A 27,245-nucleotide genomic window follows, 5' to 3' on the forward strand; every position below is an offset into this window, starting at 1 on the left:
ATCTTGCATTTTTCTTGCACACTTGAATAACTCACCAATAAATATAATAGACATAGATCCATAATTAATATATTAGACCAATAAGAACAAATTGTATGAACAATCCAGCCTTATTATTGGTAATACAGATTACACATTTTTCTTGCACATTTGAATACTTCACTAATAAATATAATAGACATAGATCTCTTATCAGTAAATTAAACCAATAAGAACTAAGTTTAGGAACAAACTGGCCTTGTCATGGGCAAATAAAGTTTACACATTTTTCTTGCATACTTGAATACCTCACCAATGAATATAATAAACATAGATTCCTAATCTGTAAATTGGACCAATAATTACACAGTGTAGAAACGAACCAGCCTTATAATTTGTAATAACATGTACAAATTTCGGTACAAAATAACTGTTATTTTTTCATTTCATCAGCATTAAATAGCTAACCTTTGGTCATAAAAAGACTGAAAGCCCATCTAGTGTAATAAATCTATTACCTCGCGACATTTACAAGTCAATAAACTGACACATGACCCTTGTTCTACGGACAGCGAAATCTTCGAAAATAACAATAGATATTAAGGCTACTATGTGCTGAATATGTAGTGTGATTCTTTGTTATTTTGGGGTAGGGAAACCGGTCATAAGAATTTACTGACGATTGACCGATGACCTGTATTAGGAGTTTTCTCTCAAAAGTGGATAGTCGAGCATATAAGCCCACCCTCTCATATATTTCAACTCATTGAAAATACTAGAAGGGGAGTGATTTTCAGTGCTCGATTTTTTTTTGATTAAAACTATTGGATGAAATGTTTGAACACCTCTAGTTTAAAACCGATCAATAAAGATTTAAGAAAAAGTACCCTTTGTTTTTAAACCACAGCATGAGATAATGTGTTTATAAAACTTTGGGTACTAGTATAATTTTGGCAAAAATGGGTGTCTTGTACATAAGTAATTAACTACTTGTATTGATTTAAAAAGAAGTAAAAATGTTTTCCTTAACTTTTAATTGAAAGTACACAATATCATAAAAACGATTGAAAGCAGCGAGGAAGGGGACATAAAACATAAACATAAAATATTTATTTCAGTCAACATATTAAAACACAATGATATGATTAGAATATTTACATAGGTATATTGTTTATATAGTTTTATTTTATTTATTTTAATACATGAGAAATATCAAATATGTTGCCTAGTGGCAGGACCTAACGCAAAACACAATGTGGAATTTTTTAGCATTAAGTGGATTAATAAGCAATAACATTATGATCATGCGGTAAAAAAATATATCGGACACTGGTACCCAAAGTTTTATTAACACGTTTTCTAATTTAATGGCGTAAAAACTTAGGCTACTTTTATCGAATATTGATTGATTGGTAAAAAACTATTAGTGCCCAAACTTTTCAACCATTGATTTCATTCTATAGATGCATTATTTTTTTCTTATTATGAATAGAGTATTAAAATTTATCGTCCATTGTCTTATCCCTTAAAATCCCTGATTAAATGATACTATTTTGATGTCGGCTTGTTATAATTACAAGCTTTAACAAGGATAATAAGTAATTATGTTCATAGGGTGCGTAGCAGTAAGAAGCTGAGTACATAATAAATTTAAAATACAATGTAGCTTCAATACTTTAATAGTTATTTCTCGCATCGTATTATAAACGGCTTTCCGCGGATATAAAAAGTACAATTATGAGATTAAAACTAGTTTTTTTAGCCCCGAGGTGCCGAAGGCAACGGCTAAAAAAACTGGTTTTATTCTTATGATTGTACATTTCTATATTTGTAGAAAGCTGGATATAATACGATGCTAGACATAGTTTTTTCGTATGGATGAGAACCGGTTCCTATCCACCGGATTCGAATAAATACGAGAAAAATAATTACTTACACAATCATTTGATTTGTTGTTAAAAAGAAATATATATAGCAGGTTCAAATAACCTGAGGTGGATTCTTAAAATAAAATTGGGTTGCTGCTCGCTAGTGAGGCAAAATTGTTTTTGTGGAAAATCCTTCAAAATCACATAAAAAATCTACAAACATTTATTAACATGTATACTAGTATAGAAGGTTTATTAACATGGGATTTTATTTTATTTTTGCATCTTGCATAGCCTAAGTAGGAACTATATTTGATGTCTTTAGTTATGACGCGGTGTCAGCCGAAATTTGAATCTACTACGACATTAATATATTTCACGAACAGACAAATATTGAGTAGCTTCGCCACAAAAAACACGAACGCAGGTTTTTTTTGAAACTTCTTTTATATACTGATAAATTGATTTTTGGGAGAGAAAAAACAATGGTGTTACAAAATAACAAAATTTAGATCTATTTGATAGAAGGACAAAACGGCCTAATTTACATGATATGTTTAAACATTGTACAATTAATATGAAATAGCTAAGACCCAATAATACACAGTTATCGCCAAAACACAAAGAAATTGCTCTTTTTGCGCATTTGAATGTGCTGCGAAAAACAGTGCCTCATTTAATTTATTTGCATGTCATCTTTTTCTGACCTATCTATAATCGTTACTAGAAAGTAAAGTTAATAATGTTAGTTTGTCCTGCAGTCTGATTTTAGATCTTCGCCTTTATGGGTGTTGTCATCCTTGTTTGCTTTAAAATTTTGTATCACCGTCCAATTTTGCAACATAGAAGAAATCCAAAACTAGTGTTTAATAACTATAATTAGTTTAAATACCAGCAAATAGTAATATGTGCTTTAGAAATAGTGTGCGCGCTTAGATTCGAGTGTTTTTTTCGTGTTAATATTAGCTTTCTTGCAATGTTTTTACACTGTAAAATACAAAACACTTCGGTTTATTAAACTTAAGACAGAAAAAACTTACTAATTTATATTTATGCTACATATACACAAACACACACACACACACAGACGAATAATACTAACATATTTTCTTTTTCAATAGATCCTGGATTCAGCTGGCAACGAAGTTTCCTGACAGACATACTAACATATTTATTTTATTTTAGAGAAGAACGCGATGCGAGTAATCCTGGATTCAGCTGGTAACTAAGGTTCCTAACAGACAGACGTACTAACATATTTATTTTATTTCCAAAAAAGAATGCAATGCGAGTAATCCTAAATTCAGCTAGTAACTAAGGTTTCTGATAGACATACTACCATATTTTATTTTATTTTATTTTAGAAAAGAACGCGATGCGAGTAATCCTGGATTCAGCTGGCAATGAGGGTTCCTGATAGACATACTAACGTATTTCTTTATTTTAGAGAAGAACGCGATGCAAGTAATCCTGGATTCTGCTGGTAACGAAGGTTCCTGACAGACATACTAACGTATTTCTTTTATTTTAGAGAAGAACGCGATGCGAGTAATCCTGGATTCTGCTGGTAACGAAGGTTCCTGACAGACAGACATACTAACGTATTTAGTTTATTTAAAAAAGAACGCGATGCGAGTAATCCTAAATTCAGCTAGTAACTAAGGTTACTGATAGACAAACTAACATATTTATTTTATTTTAGAAAAGAACGCGATGCGAGTAATCCTGGATTCAGCTGGCAACGAAGGTTTCTGACAGATAGACTTACTAATGTTTGTATTATTTTTATTTTAGAAAAGAACGCGATGCGAGTAATCCTGGATTCAGCTGGCAACGAAGGTTCCTGACAGACATACTAACGTATTTATTTTATTTTAGAAAAGAACGCGATGCGAGTAATCCTGGATTCAGCTGGTAATTAAAGTTGCCTGACAGACAGACATACTAACATATTTATTTTATTTTTAGAAAAGAACGCGATGCGAGTAATCCTGGATTCAGCTGGCAATGAGGGTTCCTGGTTCTACGTGTTTCCATTCTACAAGGAATAATATTGCAGTCAACTGTATGTTTGGTCAAATATTTACAAAAAATCTGGTAAAAGTTTATTTTAATGATGTCCGTCAATGTGCCTGTTAAGAACTGTCCCCTCCCCCCCTCGCTTATTTTTTGAAATAGAAATGGGCGCTTTTTCCCTATTCTTATGTAATAGGGGTGAAGCAATTCAAGCCCTATTTGGCGAAGTCCGGCGAAAGACCCCCTAGCCTAGTGATTCTATCAACAAATACTCCAAGTAGTTACAGTTTGAAGATTTATTTAGAACTAACTCCACATTATAAAATCATAGCTTATATACACAGATTACAGATATTGGGTTAGGTAGAAAATGGGTATGGAGATGATGGGGAAATGCTGTCCAGGTGAAAGGCAGAAGGGCAGGTCCGTGTGGGGGTAAGGTTGGCGTCCCCCGGAAAAGGGTAGGTTGGCTGGAACATGAGGGGGAGGGGCAATCCCTTTTCCCGCTGGCGGCTGGCAGTGTTGACCGTGCTAATCTGGCGGTCAACAATAGAAAAGGTTGCTGAGGAATGTGTTGGGAGGAGATTAAACACCTGATTTCTTATCGGGATTGGCTAGGAGCGAAGCATGCTCTAGGAAGCGACAGTCTGTCCGACTACCACACTTAATCGCTACGGGGCTACCCGATGCACAATATAACCTAACCTATAGAAATACAACAAACCTAATACTACTTATCAGAAATTTAATTTTAAAAAATGAGCGGACAATGCACTTTGAGGAAAACACCCATTTGTCCATATATTTTGTGTTTCACTGATTATGTTTAAATCCTTATATTCTTTTGATATAAAGATATCTGTCTGTGTTATATTTACACTATTTTTATATTTATTCAATTTAGCATAGTTCGTTATATTTTACTCATTTTGTAGCTTTGCTAATTTATCTGATTATATGGATTGCCTCGGCTCATAAACAGGTGAATTAATTTTTGCAAAACAGATATGCAGACAAATTTCGTGTAATCAAAGTGTTGATTGTATATAATATTATGTAACCATTGAATAATTACTGGCTTGTATCATTTACCCTCCTCTTCAAAAACAGATTCATGATCGCTAATGCTAAAACGCTAAGGATTAATATGAGGCTTCCCTATAGTAGAAAAATTCAAAATGGTCCAGTTTTTAGCTATTTTCTAAGCCTACATATCACATGCATCCTGTGTTTTTTTCTTATTATCCTATTAGATATCACTCAGGGAGGGAGGGTACATTGAGATGTTTAGTAATCTAGTCCCCAAAGTATTACAATAACATTTTCTTATTCGCTGGCTCAACAACTTTGGGGACTTTTATTGAATTTTGATTGGGTAGTTCATTAATAATTTAAAACACTAATTGTAATCTACAGAAGAGGTAATTTTGTGTTTCATCATTGGAGATTTACATCAATTTATTGGCCATTGTCTTATCCCTTTATCTCCCTGGTTATCACTGCAAATAAAAAGGTGCAGTTAATAAATCTAATTTTGTCAAGATCATTTGGTGCAAATTTCAGGGATCTTCAGGGATAAGACAATGGTCGATAAATTGAGGTGTATCCCCAATTAATCAAAATTTTCTAGTCTGTAGATTAAAATTATTGGTGAATAAGTTTAGACACTACTAGTTTGAACTAACCAATCAAGTTTTAATGAAAGTCCCCAAAGTTTTTAAGCCTCAAATGAGAGAAAGTGTTATACTTTGGGAACCAGTACAAAGTTAGATACATTTAGATACACTAAGATTTAATGTAAGTCCCCAAAGTTTTTAAGCCTCAAATGAGAGAAAGTGTTTAGGTATCAAAGTTAGGATATGTTTAAATTCACGAAGATTTAATTAAAGTACCCAAAGTTTTTAAGCATAAATGAGAAGAAGTGTAAAACTTTGGGTACCAGTATAATTTACCATCCAATGTCCCTCCCCCGCCCTGGTAAAATTTTGATTATAATAAATCTAATCAGAATATATTATTATATCCGTGAAATCTTTTCAAGGTGCTTTCACTCAATTCTGTCTTTTGACCTTGGACCCCCCCCCATTTAATAAAATTCTTGAAATAATTATATTCCATACGGAGGCAATAACTCTATGGGTTACAATCCCTATGGGGCTCTTAAAATCTCTACTCAACCTAACATAAAATACATTTCTTCTTCAAAAAGCTTGTTAGCGGTCCTTATCCAATATAAGGGGAAACTTTACTTTTTTACAGTAATTTAAAACCTTCCAAAACACCAAATAAGGTCTGTTTAAAACTTGTATTAAATAACAAGTTCTTAGTAGATGCGTGTGCATTTGTCTGCACTTAAAAAAAAGATTATTATAGCCGTTTTGATACTTAAACCAATTTCTGTTATTTTATGGGGTTTATTCACCAACAAATGAAAAGACAATATTTTTTTTAATTCAAAAGCTTATATGAAAACTCATTTTCAAATTAATTTTCTGTTAGGCATAGTTTGATTATCAGTGCAAGAAATGGATATATAATATATGGATGTTATGAGAGATTCTTGCATACCCTGATAAATTGTTTTGGGTATAGTACCTTTCGTGGCACCGCCTCTTTAAGGGGCGTTTCGTCGTATTTTCACAGTAGACTTTTCCCTATTTCTAGCCCCTGTGGACTCTAACCCTGCGCGGCCACTTGTCTTACCTAGCCTAACCTAAAATATCAAATCAAAAGATAATGTGAAAATACGACGAAATACCCCATAAGAGGCGTTGCCACGAAAAGGATTATAACCATTGTTTCTCCCAGCTGGCTGATATAAAGATACCATCCACCCTTCCCACTTAAGACTTTATCTCATGACCTTGGAGGAACATTTTTATCAATATCTGAATACTATAATAGCAACCTTAATTGAGGACAAAAATTTCCATAATATGCGATATCCATGTATTCTATATCCATTCAGTGTAAGAAGTTGAAGTTGATAAAACCGCAGCAATTCAAATTAGTATTTCTATTACTGGAAATGCAACTGCAGAAATTTTTTGAATTAAAAGATCATGGATTTCCTTTCTCTAAAATTTTATTGAGCATGAAACCATCTCCCCTCATTATTTCTTAAATTGAGTTATTTTTTTCCTATAACTAACCTATATGTCTGTAGGGGCAATGCCATGACAATTCAGTGGTTCCTAATACTCAATCTATAATACAAAGTAGAACGATGTCGGTCTGTCTGTCTGTTTGTTTGTTTGTCTGTTTGTCTGTTTGTTTGTAGCGAAGGATCTCGCTAACCGCTGAACCGATCGGGCTCTCCTTAACAGGGTAGCTTCTCATAGGTCCCGGGAAGGTTTATAACTATTTTCTTGGGGGGTGGGACACCCCCAACCCCCCAAAAAATGAAAAATCCTCCCCCCCCCAAAAAATTTTTTTTTCTTTTTTAAATCTAAAAAAAGAAATTGGTTGGTTCCAAACTATCAGTGTCCATACTTTTTAACTAATTATTTTATCATACAGATTAGATAATTTTGTTTATCAGTATTGGTTTTGTACTTTTTGAATCAACCTTTGGCTTATCCGTTATGATCCCTGATCCCCATAGGTTACTGTGAGCTGTAAAGCAGAACTTCATTGGTCAGGGGAATCTTCTCAAAAAAAATAGCAGTCTATTTGTGATAGCAATTTAGTAATTATTTTAATATATCTTTTTACATTACAGTTTGATGTCAGATATTTTAAGAAGGGTTATGACAATAGACGATAAATTGATATACATCCCCAATGATGAAGTAGAAAATTACCCATTCTGTAGATTAGAACCATAGTTGAAATGTTTTCACTCTGCTAGTTTAGAACCAACATGAGTAATAAAACTTTGGGTACCAGTACATTTTACAGTCCACTGACCCCTCCCTTTCTGCAATTAGTAGAAACCCTGTAAAAAAAACTGAATATCGTCAGGGTAATCAGAAATATGCAATCTTTTTATTTTAAAGATAATATTTATACAAAATTAGTTTTGTTTCGGGGGCAAAAAAATGCATGATGAAAAATGATAATTTAACTGAAGTATTTCTCATAAAAAGCAATTTTTCCAGTATGGCTTCTAAACCGATTAATAACCGCTGGATTAGAACTGGTTCTCAGCCATACTGAAAAATAAAATCGTATTTTCCAAGAATATTAAAATAAAAATCATAAATTAATACCAGTTTTGTTAAAACGGTCCTTCATCCATCGGTTATAATCTTATATTTTTTTCATTTTAATATCCGCGGAAAGCTCGTCTATCATACGACACAATAAATCCTTTCTCCAATAATGGATGTTGTCATTCTTGTTTTTGATTCTGTTGGTTTTATTTTCATGTTCTTTTGTCTATTATTTGATAGTAATTATTGGATGTGCATTTTTCTTGTTCAATTTCAATTTAGAAAAAAAACAAGGATGACAACATCCATAAAAACGAAGCTCTTAAAATCAGACGACAATTAAAAAGCAGAGTATTATTTTGTAAAGTAATTGCTTACCTACAAGATACTGTTTAAGGTCATACACATATTTTTATGTATTGATTGTAAAAATGCTTCCCTGTAAAAATTGTACCTTGTTGTCCTGGTAATCATTATTAAAAAATCAGCATGTTTTAAATGAACTACCTGATTACACATGTTTTCTAAATGGTACTCGACTGATACAGGAATCATCATACAAAGTTTAAAATCTATAGGACAATTCTAACATGATTGGAAACCGATCAGACCTATAAGTTATGTACAGACGAACTTCCCCTAATTATAGAAAAACTTCGCATTAAAAATAGATAGGAAACATGCACTCATGAAATGGAAGAAGTTATGTAAGAGAATGAAAGGGATTTTACCATGTAATAAACTTTATGAAAATATCACAAACAATTTATCTGAAGGGGGGGGGGGGGGTTGAAGATTGTTAAAATTTGGAAATATAATTTTATTCCACCTTCCCAAATTCCATTAATCTTATTATTTAGGGGAAATAACTCCCTTGAAAATTAAAAGAACCCCCATAGAAAAATGGTTAAATCAACAGTATTCTGGGGTATTCGTTTTTATTCACATATTTTTTTAAAAAATGCATAATGTAATTTTACTTTGTAATTGAATTCCCTTCATAGAAAAAACTTATTTGAATGTAAGGAATTGCAGGGACCCTAAGGGATAAGACAATGGACGATAAATTGATGATCATAACCCGTGAATCAAAATTATTGGTTTAAAAGTTTTGACACAAACAATTTTTAGCTAACCAATCAAAATTCAATAAAAGTACCTAAAGCTTTAGAACAAGATTTAGTGGTTATAAAACTTTGGGTACCAGTGTAATTAACTGCCCAGTGCCTCCTCCCTCCCTGTAAGGAAATGAAAGATTATAGCCCCTGCCTAATTAAGATACATTTTTATACTTTTATTAATCGCAACGGGAAATGAGTTCTTTGCCATCAGGGATCTAAAGGGATAAGACAATGGCCGATAAATTGATGACATCTTAAATGTTAATACACAAAATTACCCCTTCTGTAGGTTACAATTAGTGGTTGATACGTTTGGACACTCAACTGAATAAACCAACTATTCAAAATCCATTAAAAGTCCTTCAACCAAACGAATTAGAATACGTTATTATAAAACTTTGGGGACTAGTCTAAAAAAACAGACCATTGTCCTCGCTCTCTCTGGTTCTTTGCATATATTACATAGGTATATATGGTGTGGCTTATTTTAAGCTGTATAGTTTAAGTGTGGCTCTTATACACATATGAAAAATATAATGTAGTAATATACAGTAGAATGAGTTAATTTTTTTTTAAGTTTTTGTTTTAAACAAGTAGGAATTCTTTTTATGCCAAACCGTTGTACGGGAGAGTGAAAGAGGATCAATGGATTTTAAATGGCCCAATAATGTTTACAAACTAAAGGGTCATCCAAGATAAATGAGTTTTTTAAAACTTAGAAAAAAAAACAATTAAATAATATGCATTTTATATTTCTAAAGACTGTTATGGGACATTTATGTTTTAAATATTTAAAAATGATAATTTCAACAAATTATGCAAAAAGAATTATATATGATTTTTTTTTCTATGCATATTTAAGTTTTTAAAAAACTTATTTCTCTTGAATGACCCTGTAGTTCTGTCATTTGATAGCTTTGCGGTTTAAAATTAAAGATATGTTTCTCAGCACAGATACTTTTACCTGTAACTACAGTTCTTTAAACGTGTTCTCTCATTAGTTGGTTATAACTTCCCAACCAGTAATTTAAATGTACAGAAGAGGTATATTTCGTTTATTTAGCTTCCCCTGTGAAATTGTTAGGTACAGACTTACAGTGACAGGAAAAGTAAAAAGGATATACAAACAAATATAACAATGATGACAACATTTATAAAATTTTATAAGTAAAAAGACACAAAAAAATGATGAATGGATGGATAATGTGATTTAAAGAGCGGATGTTAAGTGGTCATAAATGAAGAATACATCATATATATGATATAATATTCATATTTTTGTAGCATGACTGATAGACCGAAAGACCAAGTAAATTATATACTGGATGCTCATTGGAATAGGGTATCTTCAAATCACATTTCCCCCAAAACACTGAATGACTGTCGGACGGACAAAGTGAATTATAGAGAAGCTTCGCTCCTAAAATTTTGACACATGTGAATATACAGCTATGATAGGTAGCTACAAAACAAGGACCTATATTCCGTATAGTAGTCTAGCTATAAAAATGAAATGACGGAATATTTAGCTAAATTTTTAGTCTTTATGTATTTTAATATAGAAAAAGGAGAGTAATTATCTATACAACAAAAACCTGTTGGATTTACTCAAACTTTACTTCACAAGATAATAATTAAGTTATAATTAAATGAATAAAAGTTTTTTAGAGTCACCTTGATAAAACAACTCCTTCCCACTTTATGTGCCCATCAAATCTCGTGAATGGCAAAAATATCAGAAACCTGCAGCGTTAATGGGTAATAATCAGGCAATCATAGCATTACATACAGACAGATGGACAGACATGTAGACACTCATAGAGTAGCTATGCAACTAACAAAAATATTAAACTGTGAGTGTATGCATCTCATTCTTCAACTTCAACAGTTTGGATAATCTATCAATACAACCAATATTGGTTAACCTATCCTAACATTACGGATGGAAGGACAGACGGACAGACACCCATTTAGTAGCTATGCAACTAAAAAATATTAAAATGTGAGTGTGTGCATCTCATTCTTCAACTTCAACAGTTTAGATAATCTATCAATACAACCAATATTGGTTAACATGAAATTAAATAATAAACAAAAATAATTAAATACTAACCCCCCATATTTAAAATTGGTGGGTAGTTTTTGAAGTTTATTTTAAAGTTTCAAGAAATTGGTGATAAGTTAATGATAAAAAACAAATTTACCCCAAACAATTTTAATTTTTTTATTGGGTTGAGACTCGAGAGTGAAGGTAGGTACTTCAAAAACTCACCCCCTACCAAACATTTCAACCAATCATTCATTAAGATTTTCCCCCTCCCTCTGCACCTCATTACACATTTGTTTTAAGAGGGGATATAAATAGGGTTGTTAAAAATTTGTTTGAATATTTATTCAGGTTTTTTTCAGCTAAATTATATGCACACCCCAAAAAAAATTGTGAAAAACTGCAATACGGTGATTAATTGTAATGGTGACATTTGTCAGTATGCCAGGGATCTTAAGGGATAAGACAATGGATGATAAAGTTATGTACATCCTAAATAATGATAAACAAAATATCCCCTTTTGCAGATTAATGGTAATGCTGACATTTGTCAGTTATGCCAGGGATCTTAAGGGATAAGACAATGGATGATATATTGATGTACATCCCCAATTATGATAAACAAAGTTACCCCTTCTGTAGATTAAGATAATTGTATTTAAGGTTTAAACACTGTAAAAAGGGGGTGCTGCCACTTTTACCACTAGCAAAAGTACAGCCACTGTGTTTTTGACAAATATTGGGTGTGTTTTTGTCAATTTCGTTTTTAGCTGTATTTTTGGCAATATTTTTTTATCCACTGTCAAAATTACACCTTTCTGCTGTCATAAACACAGTTTTACTGTCAAGTTCACACCCATGAAATTCAAGTATGCTGTCAAATTCACAGTTTTGATGACAAAAATACACCTACTTTTAAATTAATATTAATTATAAACAACAGGATCTATAATACTTGGCATAATTTCTTTTAAAAGTTTAGTAGAAATATTGTCAGGTCCACAAATTAGTTTAGGTTTTAGCTTATTGAGAGGAAAAAAAAATGTTTTTTAAAGACAAAATTTTCATTAACTGGAACCCCATTGTAGTCATTAAAATCATTTTCACAAAATGGAATTTAATCTGCTAGACTGGGACCAAGATTAATAAAAAAAATTGTTAAAACCTTCACAAATATCTTGAAAGTTTTCATAAGATCTGTTATCATCAGTAAAAAGATTTGGGATAGAATGCATTTTTTTATTCTTGTTAATAAGTTGATTAATTGTAGACCAAGTTTTTTTCATGTTAGACGAAAATTCATTGAATTTAGAAAAAAAGTACTCTTTTTTTGCTTTTCTAACTGCAGATTTATAAATATTATTTGCAATGACAAATTTTCTATTGCTATCAACGGTTTTATTCTTAAATTTTTGTCTTAATAACATTTCTTTTTTCTTTCTTAAGTTTAGTAAAGTTGCTGACATCCAGGGATTTTGGGGGATAACTCTTTTGTTGGGTTTTAAAGTTTTAAAAGGGAAAATTTTTCAAAGTTTTCATTGATAACATTAGAAAAGTTTTCAAACGCACTCTCTGGATTACTTGAAATTAATTCTATATCATCATCAAAGCCCTAAAATAACAGATAAGTTTAAATTTTACTGTTAAAAAGTGCCAATTTGGAAAATTAATTTTATACAGTATGACCCTCGAAAAAGTATTTTTAAGCATCTGCAGCCCTTATTTCTCAATGAATTATTAAAAAATGCATATGTCCTTGTTCTCCATAGTATTCCACGTAAATAGATATAAAAATATTTTTTTTACCTCCATTAACACCGGAGATTTTTAGAGCTAAAGTTTTGAAAAAGTGACTGAGAAAAAGATTTTTTTTTTTGTTTCTCTTATTTTTTGGATGGTTATATTATGTTTTTCTGGCAACTGAATAATGAGACACAAAGAAAAACAAGTTAACTAAATATTTCTTTTTTATTCCACAAAAAAATATAAATTTTTAATGGCAAAAATTACTACTGAATGAATTGAATATTTGCAAATTTTAAGTTATTTATTAACCCTTATTTATAGAAAAGGATTAATTATGACAGTTGCTCCGCCTACTTTTCTGACATCTCAATTATTTAATAGGGGGTAAATTAAGCTTTTTAGACTAAAAGATCATTATGTTTTATTTTTATTTTCTTTATAACTTTTTTGTTATTAAAGTTAGGATTGTGAAACAAAAACAATTTTCCTGCTATATTCATAGAGATTTATTTGTTTTTTTAATCTTAAACAATTTTGCCTAATAAGGAGGGTTTTCAAAATATCATTGAACTAAAAAGACTCAAAAAATATGTGTAAAAAAATGCTTTTTACTCAAAAACTAAATTTTTTATTTCATTTTTGTATAAAGTTTCTGCTAGTAACAAAAATAAAAGGATTTCTAGCTTAATTTTGCTAAAAAAATCGTTTCATGTTAAAAGTTACTTTTTCCTCAGTCACTTTTTCAAAACTTTAGCACTAAAAATCTCTGGTGTTAATGGAGGTAAAAAAATATTTTTATATCTACTTACGTGGAATACTATGGAGAACAAGGACATATGCATTTTTTAATAATTCATTGAGAAATAAGGGCTGCAGATGCTTAAAAATACTTTTTCGAGGGTCATACATACTGTAAGTTATACTAATTAACCCCAAAATAATAAACTTGTTTAGCATATAGTAAAAGATTATTGACATACAATAGAGATAAAGTGTAGAGTGGTGACATTAGTTTAAACATATATTAGATTTGATAACAGAGAATGATCTTTAAATTTAGATTCTATTTAATTCTTTTTCACATATTTTGGCTTTGTATCAGATTTAACACCAACATGTTTAGTTATTCGTTTACTTCTGGTATAAGTAAACAAATTTTCACTTTTAGGATAATAAGTTAACCACACAGGTTTTTCACCTTCCTTGACGGTCATGTTAATGTCACCATTTTTCTATATGTAATAGATGTATTAAATATTATGGATAAATAAGTAGGTATAAATTTAATAGATGTATATTTGTCAATATGTATGTGTATAATTGACAAATTATAAATCTAATAAATGTATTTTTGTCAATATGTAGGTGTATAATTGACAGCAAAACTGTGAATATGCCAGTGCAATAACTGTATTTTTGTCATACCCCCTAAAAACGCAGGTGTGAATTTGACAGTAAAACTGTGTTTATGACAGCAAATCACTGTGTTTATGACAGTAATATCACTGTATTTTTGCTAGTGGTAAATCTGCCATGTACCCGTAAAAAGAACCCACCAAGTACCCAAAGTTTAAAGCCGACGAATAAGAAAACTTTGGGTACCACAGTATAATTTACAGTCCATTGTTCCCCCCATCCCTGCAGTATTCTAAGATTTGCATTAGTATAGCTACCATTATTTTTCTTGGACATACTAAATTACCTTTTTTTACTACTCTATAAATCACTTTGTTTGTCTGTCCGTCAATCCGTCTATAACGCCTCAAAGGAAAAGTGACTTTCTCAGTTGTTATTTAAGATAGAAAGCTTAAGATTCCCTGATCAAATGATCATCCAGTTTTATAATCTGTCGGCCTATCAGTCATGCTAAAAAATAGACATAAATTCTTTATTTATTAGTATTTTCTATTAAAATTATAAGTAATCCTTTTTTCAATAGCTACTAGCAGCTGAGCCCCTAGCACCTAGGGCTCTGTAATCTAAGGGATATCAAAAGGAGTAAAATAGCCTATATCTATCACAAGACTTAAACATTATGAAAAATAATTGCTAAAAGACCTTTCCAAGACATAAGCCTAAAAAACGTAAATAAACCATCCCGGGACCTATACAAAGATTCTCTAAACTGGAGAACTCAATTGGTTCAGTAGTTAATCTTAAGCAACAGTGGAAAAAAATTTGCTACTTTATACAGTGTGTTTTTTTGTGAGAACTTTTTTGAAAGCAATTTTACCCCACTTATAGTTATCAGAATTTAATAATTAATGGCTTATTTTCTTCGTTTTTTAATGCAATTAATAGAATAACAAAAAAAATTTCAGTTTTTATTTAAAAAGTACAGCAAAATCTAAAATTCAAAACTTAGGTGTCAACATCTAAAAATGGGTTTAGCGCATTTTTCTTATGCTCAAATATTCAATTTTTTGCAAGAATGGCTGCTAAACTCTTCAAAGTTGAGATATAGAGCTAAAAATGTATACAGATACTATTAGGGACATGTACTACAACATATCAATATATAAATATTTTATCTCAACCAGGGAGGGAGTACTGGCCACCCAAAGTCGACTACAGAAAATCCAATTTTTTTCTTCCAAAGGGTAGGAGATTTTGGCATAAGAAAAATGCGCTAAAACCATTTTTAGATGTTGACACCTAAGTTTTGAATTTTAGATTTTACTGTACTTATAAAATAAAAACTGAAATTTTTTTTGGTGTTCTATTAATTGCATTAAAAAACGAAGAAAGTAAGCCATTAATCATTAAATTCTGATAACTATAAGTGGGATAAATTGCTTTCCAAAAAGTTCTCATAAAAAAAACACACTGTATAATAGGATTTTAAATAATACTCTTTTTAATAGGTATTAAAATTAATATTAAAAGCAAAGTAAACAAAAAAATAGTAAATTAATTGAAGGTACTAATGGTTGCTTTCTGTTGTGCAGCAAATTATAAACCTAGCAGTTATAGACCTATCTTACTATAGTGGCTTCAACCCTAACATCAAGGGGAGGAAGGACAGAAAAATAGCATTAAACCATCACAAGAATTAAATTTATAAAATGTCTTTATTCCAATCTAGAATAGAAAACTATTTGTTCAGTGGTAAATGAGATCGGCATTATTCCTTAATAGATTGCAAATATAGGGGAGGTTAATTCCATTGCATATTACTTTAGGTTAGGCTCATATGGGTTGTATATGGTATTAGGTGGCCCTGCAGGGTCAATGCAACGCAAATATAGGGCTAGCAGGGTTAGGACTTAGACATACCAACCCAAACCCCCCCTTCAATTTAATTTTTCATTAAGAATTACAACTCTTTGTTTTAAAAAAATCTTGTATGTGTGTGAAAGGTTGGCATTGTATTATCCTATTGATTGGATTTATTATTCCCAAAGGCTTTATCCAGGGAGGGAGGGGACATTGGGCTGAAAATTATACTGGTACCCAAAGTTTTATCATGTTCTTTCGCTTTAAACTTTTGACACTAATTGGTGGGTTCCAAACTAAAAGTGCCCAAACTTCTCAACCAATAATTCATAAATAATAGTTTTGTTTATCCTCATTAAGGATGTATATAAATTTATCATCCATTGTCTTATCCCTCATTTTTCCTGAGTATATCCCACCTTTAACACTCTGTTGATACTTCGAGTACATTACCATTAATTCTTTTTTCCTGCCATTTAGCTATCTCTCTATCTCTTATTACTCCTATCATTTTCTCTTTAGCTCTATCTCTCTTTCTCTCTCTCTTTCTTTCTTTTTCTCTTTTTTTCTCTCTTTCCACCTTTAACACACTGTTGATACTTCGAGTACATTATCATTAATTCTGTCTTTCGACCATTAAAGATTTTTTCCTGCTATTTAGCTTTCTCTCTTATTATTTCTAAAGCTCTTTCTATTTCTACATATCTTTCTCTTATAGAGAATATACATTGTGCCTGATAAGCCAAGGAATCGAATTTCAAGAGGCATAATAATAATGAAATGTTTAATGAACGTTAGTTAATATCCCCTTTATTTTTAATTAAAGGGAAGGGATAGTTTTTAATTTGTTACATTAGACACAGAGTAGCTCTGAACGGTTAATTAGTGGCCCCTGCAAGGGTTAGGCATAAGAAAGAAATAAGTACTATAAGTACCATTTTTTTTAAATTTTTAAATTCAAAGGTTTAAAAAAATTAACCAAAAATTTGACAATATTACAAACATTAGTTGAGACAAAATGGTGACAGCGTGGTGGTCGGAGACAAGGTTATCCTCAAACCAGTCAATGCTGGTGAACAGGTGATGTTTATAGAATTCGGCCAAGCTAGATGTTTCTAAAATAGATCTTTTTAGAATTCGACCAAGCTAAATCTTTTTAGAATTCGTCCTAGCTAGATCTTTTTAAAGATAGGCTTTGTTAGATCTATTTTGAATTCGGCCCAACTAGATCTTGTTAGAATTCGGCCTAGTTAGATCTATTTAGAATTAGGCCTAGTTGGATTTCTTTAGAATTTGGCCTTTTAATATGTGTAGTGCTGTATCGAGTATGGCTTCGAACCCAATTAATATTCACTGGATTTGAAACGGTTCTGAGCCATACTGAAAATTTATGTATCGTATCGTATAAAAGACAATTATGCAAGAATAATAAAGTAAAAGTAAAACCTATATAATCAATACCAATGTAATCTCACTATTTGTAGAAAGCTATATATAATACGATGCGATAAATACCTATTACTGAAATAGAACAATTAGTATGATTATAAACCCTTGCAGAATATTAATAATAGATATGTAGACAATGTTTATGGAAACCGACATTTTAACTCTATAACTCCATCCATGTTTTATTGTGCTTCGCGACTTGTTATCCTTGTTACAATTCCTTTTATTTCAGAATCTTCATGTTGGGGCCAATTATGAACTACAGGATAATCCTGGATGTAAAGAGGTAAGGTTGCCAGCTTAACTATTTTTAATTTTTTTATCCGCGGATTGCTGTTTTTAATACGACGACGCTATATAAAACTATTATTTTGCTTATTATTTGAAAATAGAAAAAGTAATCTGATATTTTAATTGCATCAACTGTTTATCAATATTTAGCATTCCATTGCGTAGCTATTAACAGGGATCTAAAGGGATAAGACAATGGACGATAAATTGATGTACATCCCCAATGACGCTACACAAAATTACCCCTTCTGTAGATTACAATTAGTGGTTTAGACGTTTAATGAACCGTCCAATCAAAATTCATAAAAGTCTCTCAAAGTTGATAAGCTAACGATTAAGAAAATGTTAATATGGAACTTTGGGGACTAGAGTAATAAACAGCCCAATGTGCCCCCTGAGTTATCAATTATCGCAGCTACTCGAAAACTTAGTTTACATTTTCTTATTCAATAAACCCTTACTGATACAATAAGATGGAAGTAAGTCTGTAACGAAGGATCTCGCTAACCTCTAAACAGATATGGTTCTCCGTTACAAAGAAGCTTCTCATAGGTCTAGGGAAGGTTTTCAACTATATTGGAGGATTTATTGACCCCAACCCCACGGATTTTTTTTTACTTGTTGTTTTAAAAATTAAATGTAAAGTTTAGGGTCGACCCCTCCCCCTCTTTCTTGAGTGCCCCTAGAGGCATATAACTCCATGGATTATACATTATCATTGTTTATTTTTTCATTATGATAGAAATTGATTTAAATAATTATCTTTCCATCTTGTAAATGAAGACAATTAATTTTTATGATAGTTTGATTTTAAATCATGCAATATATCTGATGGTACATGCTAGATTTTATAATAAGGGAGGGAGAGGACAATGGAATGTAAATTATCAGGGATCTAAAGGAATAAGACAATAGGCGATAAATTGATACACAAAATTACCCCTTCTGTAAATTAAAATTAGTGGCTAAAAAGTTTGAACACTTAACCAACCAATCAAAATTACACAGGTACCAAAAGTTTTATATCCACGTTACCTTACTCGTATGGCCAAAAACTTTTATTTAATTTTTATTGGCTGTTTCCAAACTTTTTAACAAAAATTATATAAAATAATTGTGTACATAAATTTATTGTCTTATCTCTTAAAATCCCTGTGTAATTTATAATTTTAGGTAGGATACTTCACTTTTATTGTAGAATATAGAATACTAGCGGCTGTGCCCCTAGAATCTAGAGGCTAAAAATTAGTGTAAAAACATGCAAAGACTTAAATCTGAAAATCAGATAGCCTAAAACCCTCATGGGACATATGTGAAGCTTACCTTAAATAGAGAACCCGATCAGTTCAGTACTCATTGAGATCTTAAGCTTCAGACAAAAAAATATTAGTACTTTATATAATAGGATATTCTATAAAAACTTTGGGTACTCTTAGCAAATCTTGATTGGGTTTTATAAACCATCAATAATTTCAATTGTTACTGGCATCAGTCTTTGTTTTTTTATGATTATTCTTGAAAAGAATGAATAGAAATAGAACTGCTAAACAGTTTTCTATATATTTCTGAATAACAGGGATAAAGGATATTGCCTATCTTTTGATGTTTTTACAGTCATTCTCACTAGCCAAAAAAAGTTTAAAAATCTGCAGCTGCTACGATGGCGTATGCAGTCATCCTGGCGCAATTTGTTGAATTAAAGTCCTCATTTATTAAATTGTTTGACGCTTTCTCTTCTAGTGCTTTCTCTCTTCACCCCTGCGGAAGTCCCTTTCCCTATGGTGTCCTAACCATAGGAAAAGGGCATCAATATAACATGTATAATCTAACTTACTTAAGATACAAATTATCATAAAAATTTACCCCCCTACCCCCTAATTAATTTCAATCGATTTCAAAATAGGAAAATCGGGTTCTTTACTCAACTACACCCAGAGGGAAATCATCAGCTTTTGCTTAGCAGTTGTTTTTTAATTCAATCATTAAATTTTCAACTTCCAACTCCACTAATATGTGATTTTATAAGCCTTGTTTTTGGGGTAAATTACTGATATTTTTCAACTGACCTATCCCTTTAACCCTAAACCATTCCCCGACAAGAATTGTCAACAATGGAAATTATATTTCTGGGGAAAATGCAATTTTTGGTCTTTATTCAAAATGTCTCGTTTTGGTGTTTTTTCAAAACCATAAAAAAATATTTATTAGCAAGACTGCTTAGGCAAGTCTGAACATAAACTCCTCTTGAAATGAGGTACTGGGGGAAGGGAGGATTAGAGAGCTTATTACCCCCCCCCCCCCGCCTCTAATTTTGGAAAATATATCACAAATACAAATAAATTTATATTGTATGTAACTTTGAAGATTTCTCAAATATTTTTTGTGTGATATTGTATGCATACTCTTTTTTTGCTTGACATAAATTGTCTTCTAGTTGATCCGATAGACAGACAGACAGAGATATTGAAAATATTTTTTTCTCACTTATTTTGATCATACTAACAAAGATGAATCATGACAACATCCATTAAAGCGAAGCTTTGAAATGATATAATGACTAAAGTTAAAATTTTATAGACAAAAAGCCGTTTTGGGATTTTTACCTGGAATAACTTTAAAACGCTTATATCAATGTAAAATTGCAAATATAAATGAAATTTGGACGTAAAAAAGCAGTAAAAATATTTATTTCTATTGCTTTTTAAAAGCTGTTTTAAATACAAGGGGAAAATAAAGCAAGTGGTGATCTAAAGTTTACGGTGAAAATTTTTAGATATACATCCCCATTGACAATAAACAAAATAACTCCTTGAGATTAAAATTATTGGTTGAAAAGTTTGGAAGAAATAGTCTGAAACCAACTTATCAAAATTAAGTTGCTTAAAGTTTTTGGGCCAACAAATAAAAAATAAAACTTTGGGTACTAGTGTAAGATACAGTCCAATGTTCCATCCCTACCTACCATAATTATTTTAAAATCGTAGCTATTCTATAATTTAATTAATTTAGGTGAACGTAGTCAACTCTCAAACCTCATGGAAGATTTCTCTGTTTATTGAACACCAAGAAAATGTTCAAGACATTCTAAAGGTAGGACAAACAGTCGGACAAACGACCATCGACACTTTTAGAGTGTTAGAACTTAATAAGCAGAATATTAGTATATAAGTTTAAACAAAATTGTTCTTACACTTGTCAAAATACATTACATTTTTAGGACTTTAATATACAAATGCTTTGCTTATAATTTTGTACCTTGTTGTCCTAGGAATCATTATTTAAAACATCACAAAATAGGATAAATATATCATACAAAAAAGATAAAAAAAACAGCATATTATTATTAACAACGATTACAGAGTTGTTTTGCTTTCTTACTTGTATTTAACTGTTACAGGAATCAACATTAAGAGTTATATTGGGTATTAATCGGTTTTGAATGAATACTAGATAAAAATCTTCGATTTTTCAAGTAAAAAATCTATGAAATTAAAATTTAATTTTGCAGGGAGGAGATGTAGTGAGATTATTTCATGCTGAACAAGAGAAGTTTCTTACCATGGATGATTATAAACACAAGCAGCACGTCTTTCTCAGGCAGAATTTCGCAATTTAGTGTTTTTATTATATTATATATTAAAGTTTTTAAATTAGAAGCTATTAGTTAACTGTAGTATAGTTCCATTCGTGACAACGCCTTTTAAGGGGCGTTTCTTCGTATTTTCACTGAAGGTTTTGATGGGTTATTTTAGGTTAGATGATTGCCCCGCAGGGTTAGAGCCCCCCGCAGAGGTTAGAAATAGGAGACAAGCTAATTTGAAAATGGGACTATACCCGTTAATTAAGATGTTTTTTAAAAATTATTACTTAATATTTTTTATGTTCCACTTAAAAAAATTTTTGATTCAGTTATGAGACAGTAATTCTATATGCTTACGATATAGGTTGTCTGTCTGTCCATTTAAAAACTAGTTAAAGTTACATAATTTTCCATTGTCTATTGAAGGTTTTAGGCTAATTTGAGGGAGTATACTTAACCCCCTCCTTTGGAGATATGGCCTGAAGGAAAAACTCCAGCCACGAATTTACAACAACAAAAATATTTAATGAAAAAGTTGGGTAGGTGTATCTTACCCACTTTTTGAGCAAATGCCCTCGAGACTAAGAGTGAACCTATTAGTATATTTATATAAAACTAGATTTGAAATCCTTCTGAAACAACAGGTTGACAGCCAGGTCATCAGCTACTTCAGCCACTAGTAGTAAGGTAAGATTTTTAAATGTACAAATCGCATTTAAGAATCAGAATCAGATTAATTTTTCTTCCACTCACCCTTTTCTTTGTTTTATCTTCTTATAATTCATAGACGTCCAAGGGGGGGGGGGTTATAGGGCGATTACCCCCCCAAACGATTTTGGGGGTGCCGTAGGCACCCCCAATTTTTTTCATTTTACCCCCCCCCCCCATTTAAAATTTTAAAATTTGAATTACCCCCCCAAAAAATTTTACCCCGGGGGTAAATTTTGGGGGGGGGTAAACTAAATTTACCCCTGCCAACAGATTTCAGGGGGGGTAATTACCCCCCCCCAAGCAAATTTTACCCCCGGGGTAAAAATTTTGGGGGGGATAAAAAAAATTTGCGGCCATTTTACCCCCCCCCCCCGAAAACGAATTACCCCCCCCTTAAAAATTTTTTACCCCCCCCCAAAAAAAAAGCTTGGACGCCCCTGCCATAATTAGTAATTTACACATTGCCAAAGACTTTATAGTACCAGTTTAATTTATATTCCAATTTTCCATAATTTTAAAATTTAAGCTTTAAAAATTTATATTGAATCCAACAGATGGCGTATTGCATTATTTGATTTTAGGCCCTTTGGGAGGTAGAGGTTGTCCAGCATGATCCATGCAGAGGTGGAGCTGGGTATTGGAATTCTGTTTTCAGGTAAGAGTTAGGTTATATTGGGTACTTGGTAGTCCTGCAGTTTATACTGGGTAATGGGTAGCCCCCGCAGGGTTGGGGAGTTTGAGGTGGTCCAGCATGACCCTTGCAGAGGTAGAGCTGGGTACTGGAATTCTGTTTTCAGGTAGGCGTTAGGTTATATTGGGTACTGGGTAGCCCTGCAGGTTATATTGGGTACTGGGTAGCCCCGCAGGGTAGGGGATGTGGCGGTGATCCAGAATAGTCCATGCAGAGGTGGATCTGGGTAATGGAATTCTGTTTTTAGGGTACTGGGAAGGCCCGCAGGTTATATAATATATTAGGTAGCCATGCTAGGCTATGAAAGTTATATTGAGTACTGGGTAGTAAGGGGGATAGTTTTTCGTTTGTTTCTTTAATATTTTAGTTTGGGTTAGGTTATGATATTGAGTAATAAGTAGTCCTGCAGGGTCAGGGCAGCCATAATTCAGATGTTATTTTAGATTAAAACTTCTGACAACCGGCCATTATTAGCAGCTGAAATTGTGTTTTTATATTTTAGATTTAAAAATCTAGCAACCTTTCATTACTTGGCAGCTGATATTATGTTTGTATAGTTTAGATTTAAACATCTGGCAACCTGACCTTACTTGGCAGATGAAATTATATTTTTGTATTTTAGATTTAAACATCTGGCAACCGGGCATTACTTAGCAGCTGAAATTATGTTTTTATATTTTAGATTTAAACATCTGGCAACCTGTCATTACTTAGCAGCTAAAATTATGTTTTTATATTTTAGATTTTAACATCTGGCAACTGGGCATTACTTAGCAGCTGAAATTATGTTTTTATATTTTAGATTTAAACTTCTAGCAACTGGCTATTATTTCGCAGCTGAAAGTCTTCATCATGTTTAAATCATTTAGCTTTAAACATCTGACAACCGAGCATTACTTAGCAGTTGAAATTATGTTTTTTATATTTTATATTTAAACATCTGGCAACCGTTCATTGCTTCGCAGCTAAAATTCTTATATTATTTAGATTTAAACATCTGGCAACTGGCCATTACCTGGCAGCTGAAATTATGTTTTTATATTTAAATTTAGACATCTGGCAACCATTCATTACTTAGCAGCTGAAATTATGTTTTATATTTTAGATTTTAACATCTGGCAACTGGGCATTACTTGGCAGCTGAAATTATTTTTAATAGTTTAGAATATCTGGCAACAGTCCATTAATTGGAAGCTGAAATTATATTTTTATATTCTAGATTTAAACATCTGGCAACCGGTCATTATTTGGCAGCTGAAATTGATACAGACACCACACAAGATGCTAATAGAGATAAATTAAGAGGTACTGTTAAACATTATTACTTTATATTCAGACATAAAAATTAATTTTGTGGGGGGAGAACTATTTGTAAAATATTGTAAATTAAACTTGTAAAGGAGAACCATATCGGTTTAGCTGTTGACGAGATTACTCTGTACACACAGACAGACAAAAATCCTGTTACTTTTGATTATTATATGAAATGCAACAAAATTCTTATTAATTCATATGTTTTTAGATTCTAGTGGAAAGGTGTACCATCTCGTATCCGTTCCATTCAGTAATGATTTAGCTTCACTGTTTGAACTTGACCCTACTACTTTAACATCCAGGTAAAGATTAGTGGGATAGAGTGGGACTTATCTCCAAAATAGCAAAATAATAGGATGTTAGGGAATTGTCCCTTTCGTGGCAACGCCCCTTAAAGTGCGATTCGGCGTATTTTTTAAATGGCTTTTTATAGGTTATTTTAGGTTAGGTTAGGTTATATTGGGTTAAGTGATTGCCCCACAGGGTTAGGAAATTGGCTCCGCAGGGTTAGAGCCCCCCGCAGGGGTTAGAAAAAGGAGAAAAGCTACTGTGAAAAATACGAAGAATCGCCCCTTAATGTATTGCCACGAAAAGGACTATACCCGGATGTTTGTTTATCTCTTTGTAATTATTTAGCTTCACTGTTTGAACTAGATCCTTCGGCCATTTGGGGCTAACTAAACTGGTATTAATCTTTAAATTTTTCATTTCAATATCTGCAGAAAGCTGTCTATAAAACGATGCGATAAATAACTATTATTTTTTTTCAGGGGAGACAGTTTTGTGCCACAGAATTCGTATGTTAGATTGAGAAATATGGCAACAAATAGTTGGGTTCATTCTACTTACATACCAATAGGTAAGGTTAATATATCAAGGGATTTAAGGGATAAGACAATGACTTATAAATTGATGTACATTCACATAATGATAATACACAAATTTTCCCCTTCTGTAGATTGTTATTAGTGGTTAAACGTTTGGACACTCAACAAAATAAACCAACAATTCTTTGATAACAGCTAAGATAAATATATTGCCGATAAACATATTGTGAAATATAGAATAGACGTAATTGGTCAGCAAAAAATCAGCCTTTTATCTTCAATGACAAAAGAGAAAAACCCTACAGAAAGACAGAAGACAGATCAACGGAGTTATAGAGTAGATACTTATTAACCAGGAAAATCTTCATTAAAAATATTAAGACGCCTATCTGAAATAGCAGTGCAGTGGAGTAAATTAAATTCAAGTCAGGACATTACAAATAGACCGACTGACAGACCAAGTAAATTATATACTATTGTTCATTGGTAAAGGGTTATTCATAAAAAAATCTTACTTCTATCTTGAATTACACCCAAGAAAGTCACGTTTATTCCTTGACGTAGCTGACGGACGGACGAACATTTTAAATCATACAGTAGACTCGCGACTAAATAATATTAAATATTTTATCTAGACAAAGACGAAGAAAAGCCAGTGATGTCCAAAGTTGGGTGTGCTCCGGTCAAAGAGGACAAAGAGGCATTTCAAATTATGGCAGTTGTCCCATCTGAGGTAAGTTTGGGTACTTTCACATAAATCGCCAGTTAAGCACTAAAAACCCATCCCACACTTATTTTTCAAATACTCAAGAAAATGTATAGCATAGCATTACAAACAATTTTCCGCGATACTAGAATAAAATCATAGAATAGTTATCATAAAATTAAAACCAGCTTTGTAAGCTCGGGCCTTTGTCCCCTAGAGGCAAACAAAAATGATTGTTATCTTATAATTTTTCATTTTAATTATCCGCAGAAAGCTGTCTATAATACGATGCGCTGAATAACTATTCTTAACTTGTTATAATCCAATGTTTATTGTATCAGGTTCGAGACCTGGATTTTGCCAATGACGCCTGCAAAGTTCTAGAAAATGTGTCGAGTAATTTGGAAAAAGGAACAATCAATCCAAATGAGCGGAGGAGTCTTACCTCCCTTCTTCAAGGAAAATTATGATTATGGTGAAGAGGAGCAAAAAAATAGCCTAAAACTATATGAAAACAATAGATTAGACTCAAACCACCCTTAGACATGGATATAAAGCTTTCCTAAAATAGAGAACAAAATCGGATCTAAATGATAAGCTACAAACAAAAAAACCTTACTACTTTATATATTAGGATAGGTTAGCTTTACGCAGCTTTCAATTAATCATAATATTATTGTACTAGGCTTGATTTACTTTATTGCCAATCAAGAGAACGAACCACAAAAACCTGATCCGCTTGGTAAGTTATATTTTGTTTTATTTTTGAACTTATTTGTCATTTTTATGTTTTAATTGAATGATATAATAGTGGCTACACCCAGTGATCTAATTAAAGGGATAAGACAATGAAAGATAAATTGATGTGCACACCCAATTTGATATACAAAGTCACCCCTTCTCTGGACTAAAATTAGTGGTTGAAACGGTTGAACACTCAACTTAATGAACCAACTAATCAAAAGGAATAGGAAAACTTTATTATAAAACTTTGGGGACTAGTATAATTAACAGCCAAGGGGAGGGGGGGGGGGGAAGTTGACCCTTTTCATGAACACTCTTTATTTCCAGTATGGCATCAATATCCAATGGATAAGAACCGGTTCTCAGCCATACTTAAATATCATGTATCGTATGGACAGTTTTACACGAATAAAACTGAATTATAAAATAAGGGCCAACAAAACTGGAGTTTATGTTTTTTTATTTATTTTACTCTCCGCAGAATGTTGTCTATAATACGATGCGTTAAATAACTACTTTTTTCAGCCGTTGAGCCGTCCTCTATAAACAGTATAGTTCTTCGAGACAGACAGAAGTTGTTAAGAGAACAGAACATCTTGAAACAGCTGTTTAGAATACTGCAAGCACCGTTTGCTGAAGATAAGGTCAGTTTAGTCTCTCTGTCTGTCCGCCTTTTTCTCTTTCTTTCTCGTCTGTCTTTCTGTCTGAATGTCTGTCTTTTTGTTTGTTAAGAAAACAGAACATTTTGAAACAGAGGATGAGGTGAGTTTTGTCTGTCTAGTTGT

At 32.1% G+C, this 27,245-nt stretch overlaps 1 protein-coding gene across 4 annotated transcripts in view; it reads left to right on the forward strand.

The window, feature by feature from the left end:
- Positions 1-27,245, forward strand: part of Itpr (Inositol 1,4,5,-trisphosphate receptor) — a 149,679-nt gene that overhangs the window by 46,808 nt on the left and 75,626 nt on the right. For all 4 annotated transcript variants that reach the window (XM_080148186.1, XM_080148189.1, XM_080148188.1 and 1 more), the window contains 14 exons: positions 3,816-3,890; positions 17,154-17,227; positions 17,829-17,882; positions 20,897-20,977; positions 21,396-21,484; positions 22,112-22,154; positions 22,760-22,833; positions 24,089-24,174; positions 24,392-24,485; positions 24,954-25,042; positions 25,646-25,743; positions 26,058-26,173; positions 26,400-26,458; positions 26,986-27,104. In XM_080148186.1, coding sequence (XP_080004312.1) covers positions 3,816-3,890; positions 17,154-17,227; positions 17,829-17,882; positions 20,897-20,977; positions 21,396-21,484; positions 22,112-22,154; positions 22,760-22,833; positions 24,089-24,174; positions 24,392-24,485; positions 24,954-25,042; positions 25,646-25,743; positions 26,058-26,173; positions 26,400-26,458; positions 26,986-27,104 — 1,151 coding nt within the window. The remainder of the gene's footprint in view (positions 1-3,815; positions 3,891-17,153; positions 17,228-17,828; positions 17,883-20,896; positions 20,978-21,395; positions 21,485-22,111; positions 22,155-22,759; positions 22,834-24,088; positions 24,175-24,391; positions 24,486-24,953; positions 25,043-25,645; positions 25,744-26,057; positions 26,174-26,399; positions 26,459-26,985; positions 27,105-27,245) is intronic.

This window comes from Acartia tonsa, chromosome 14, assembly GCF_053477335.1.
Source record: "Acartia tonsa isolate MP-2025a chromosome 14, ASM5347733v1, whole genome shotgun sequence".
NCBI classification, from domain to species: domain Eukaryota; kingdom Metazoa; phylum Arthropoda; class Copepoda; order Calanoida; family Acartiidae; genus Acartia; species Acartia tonsa.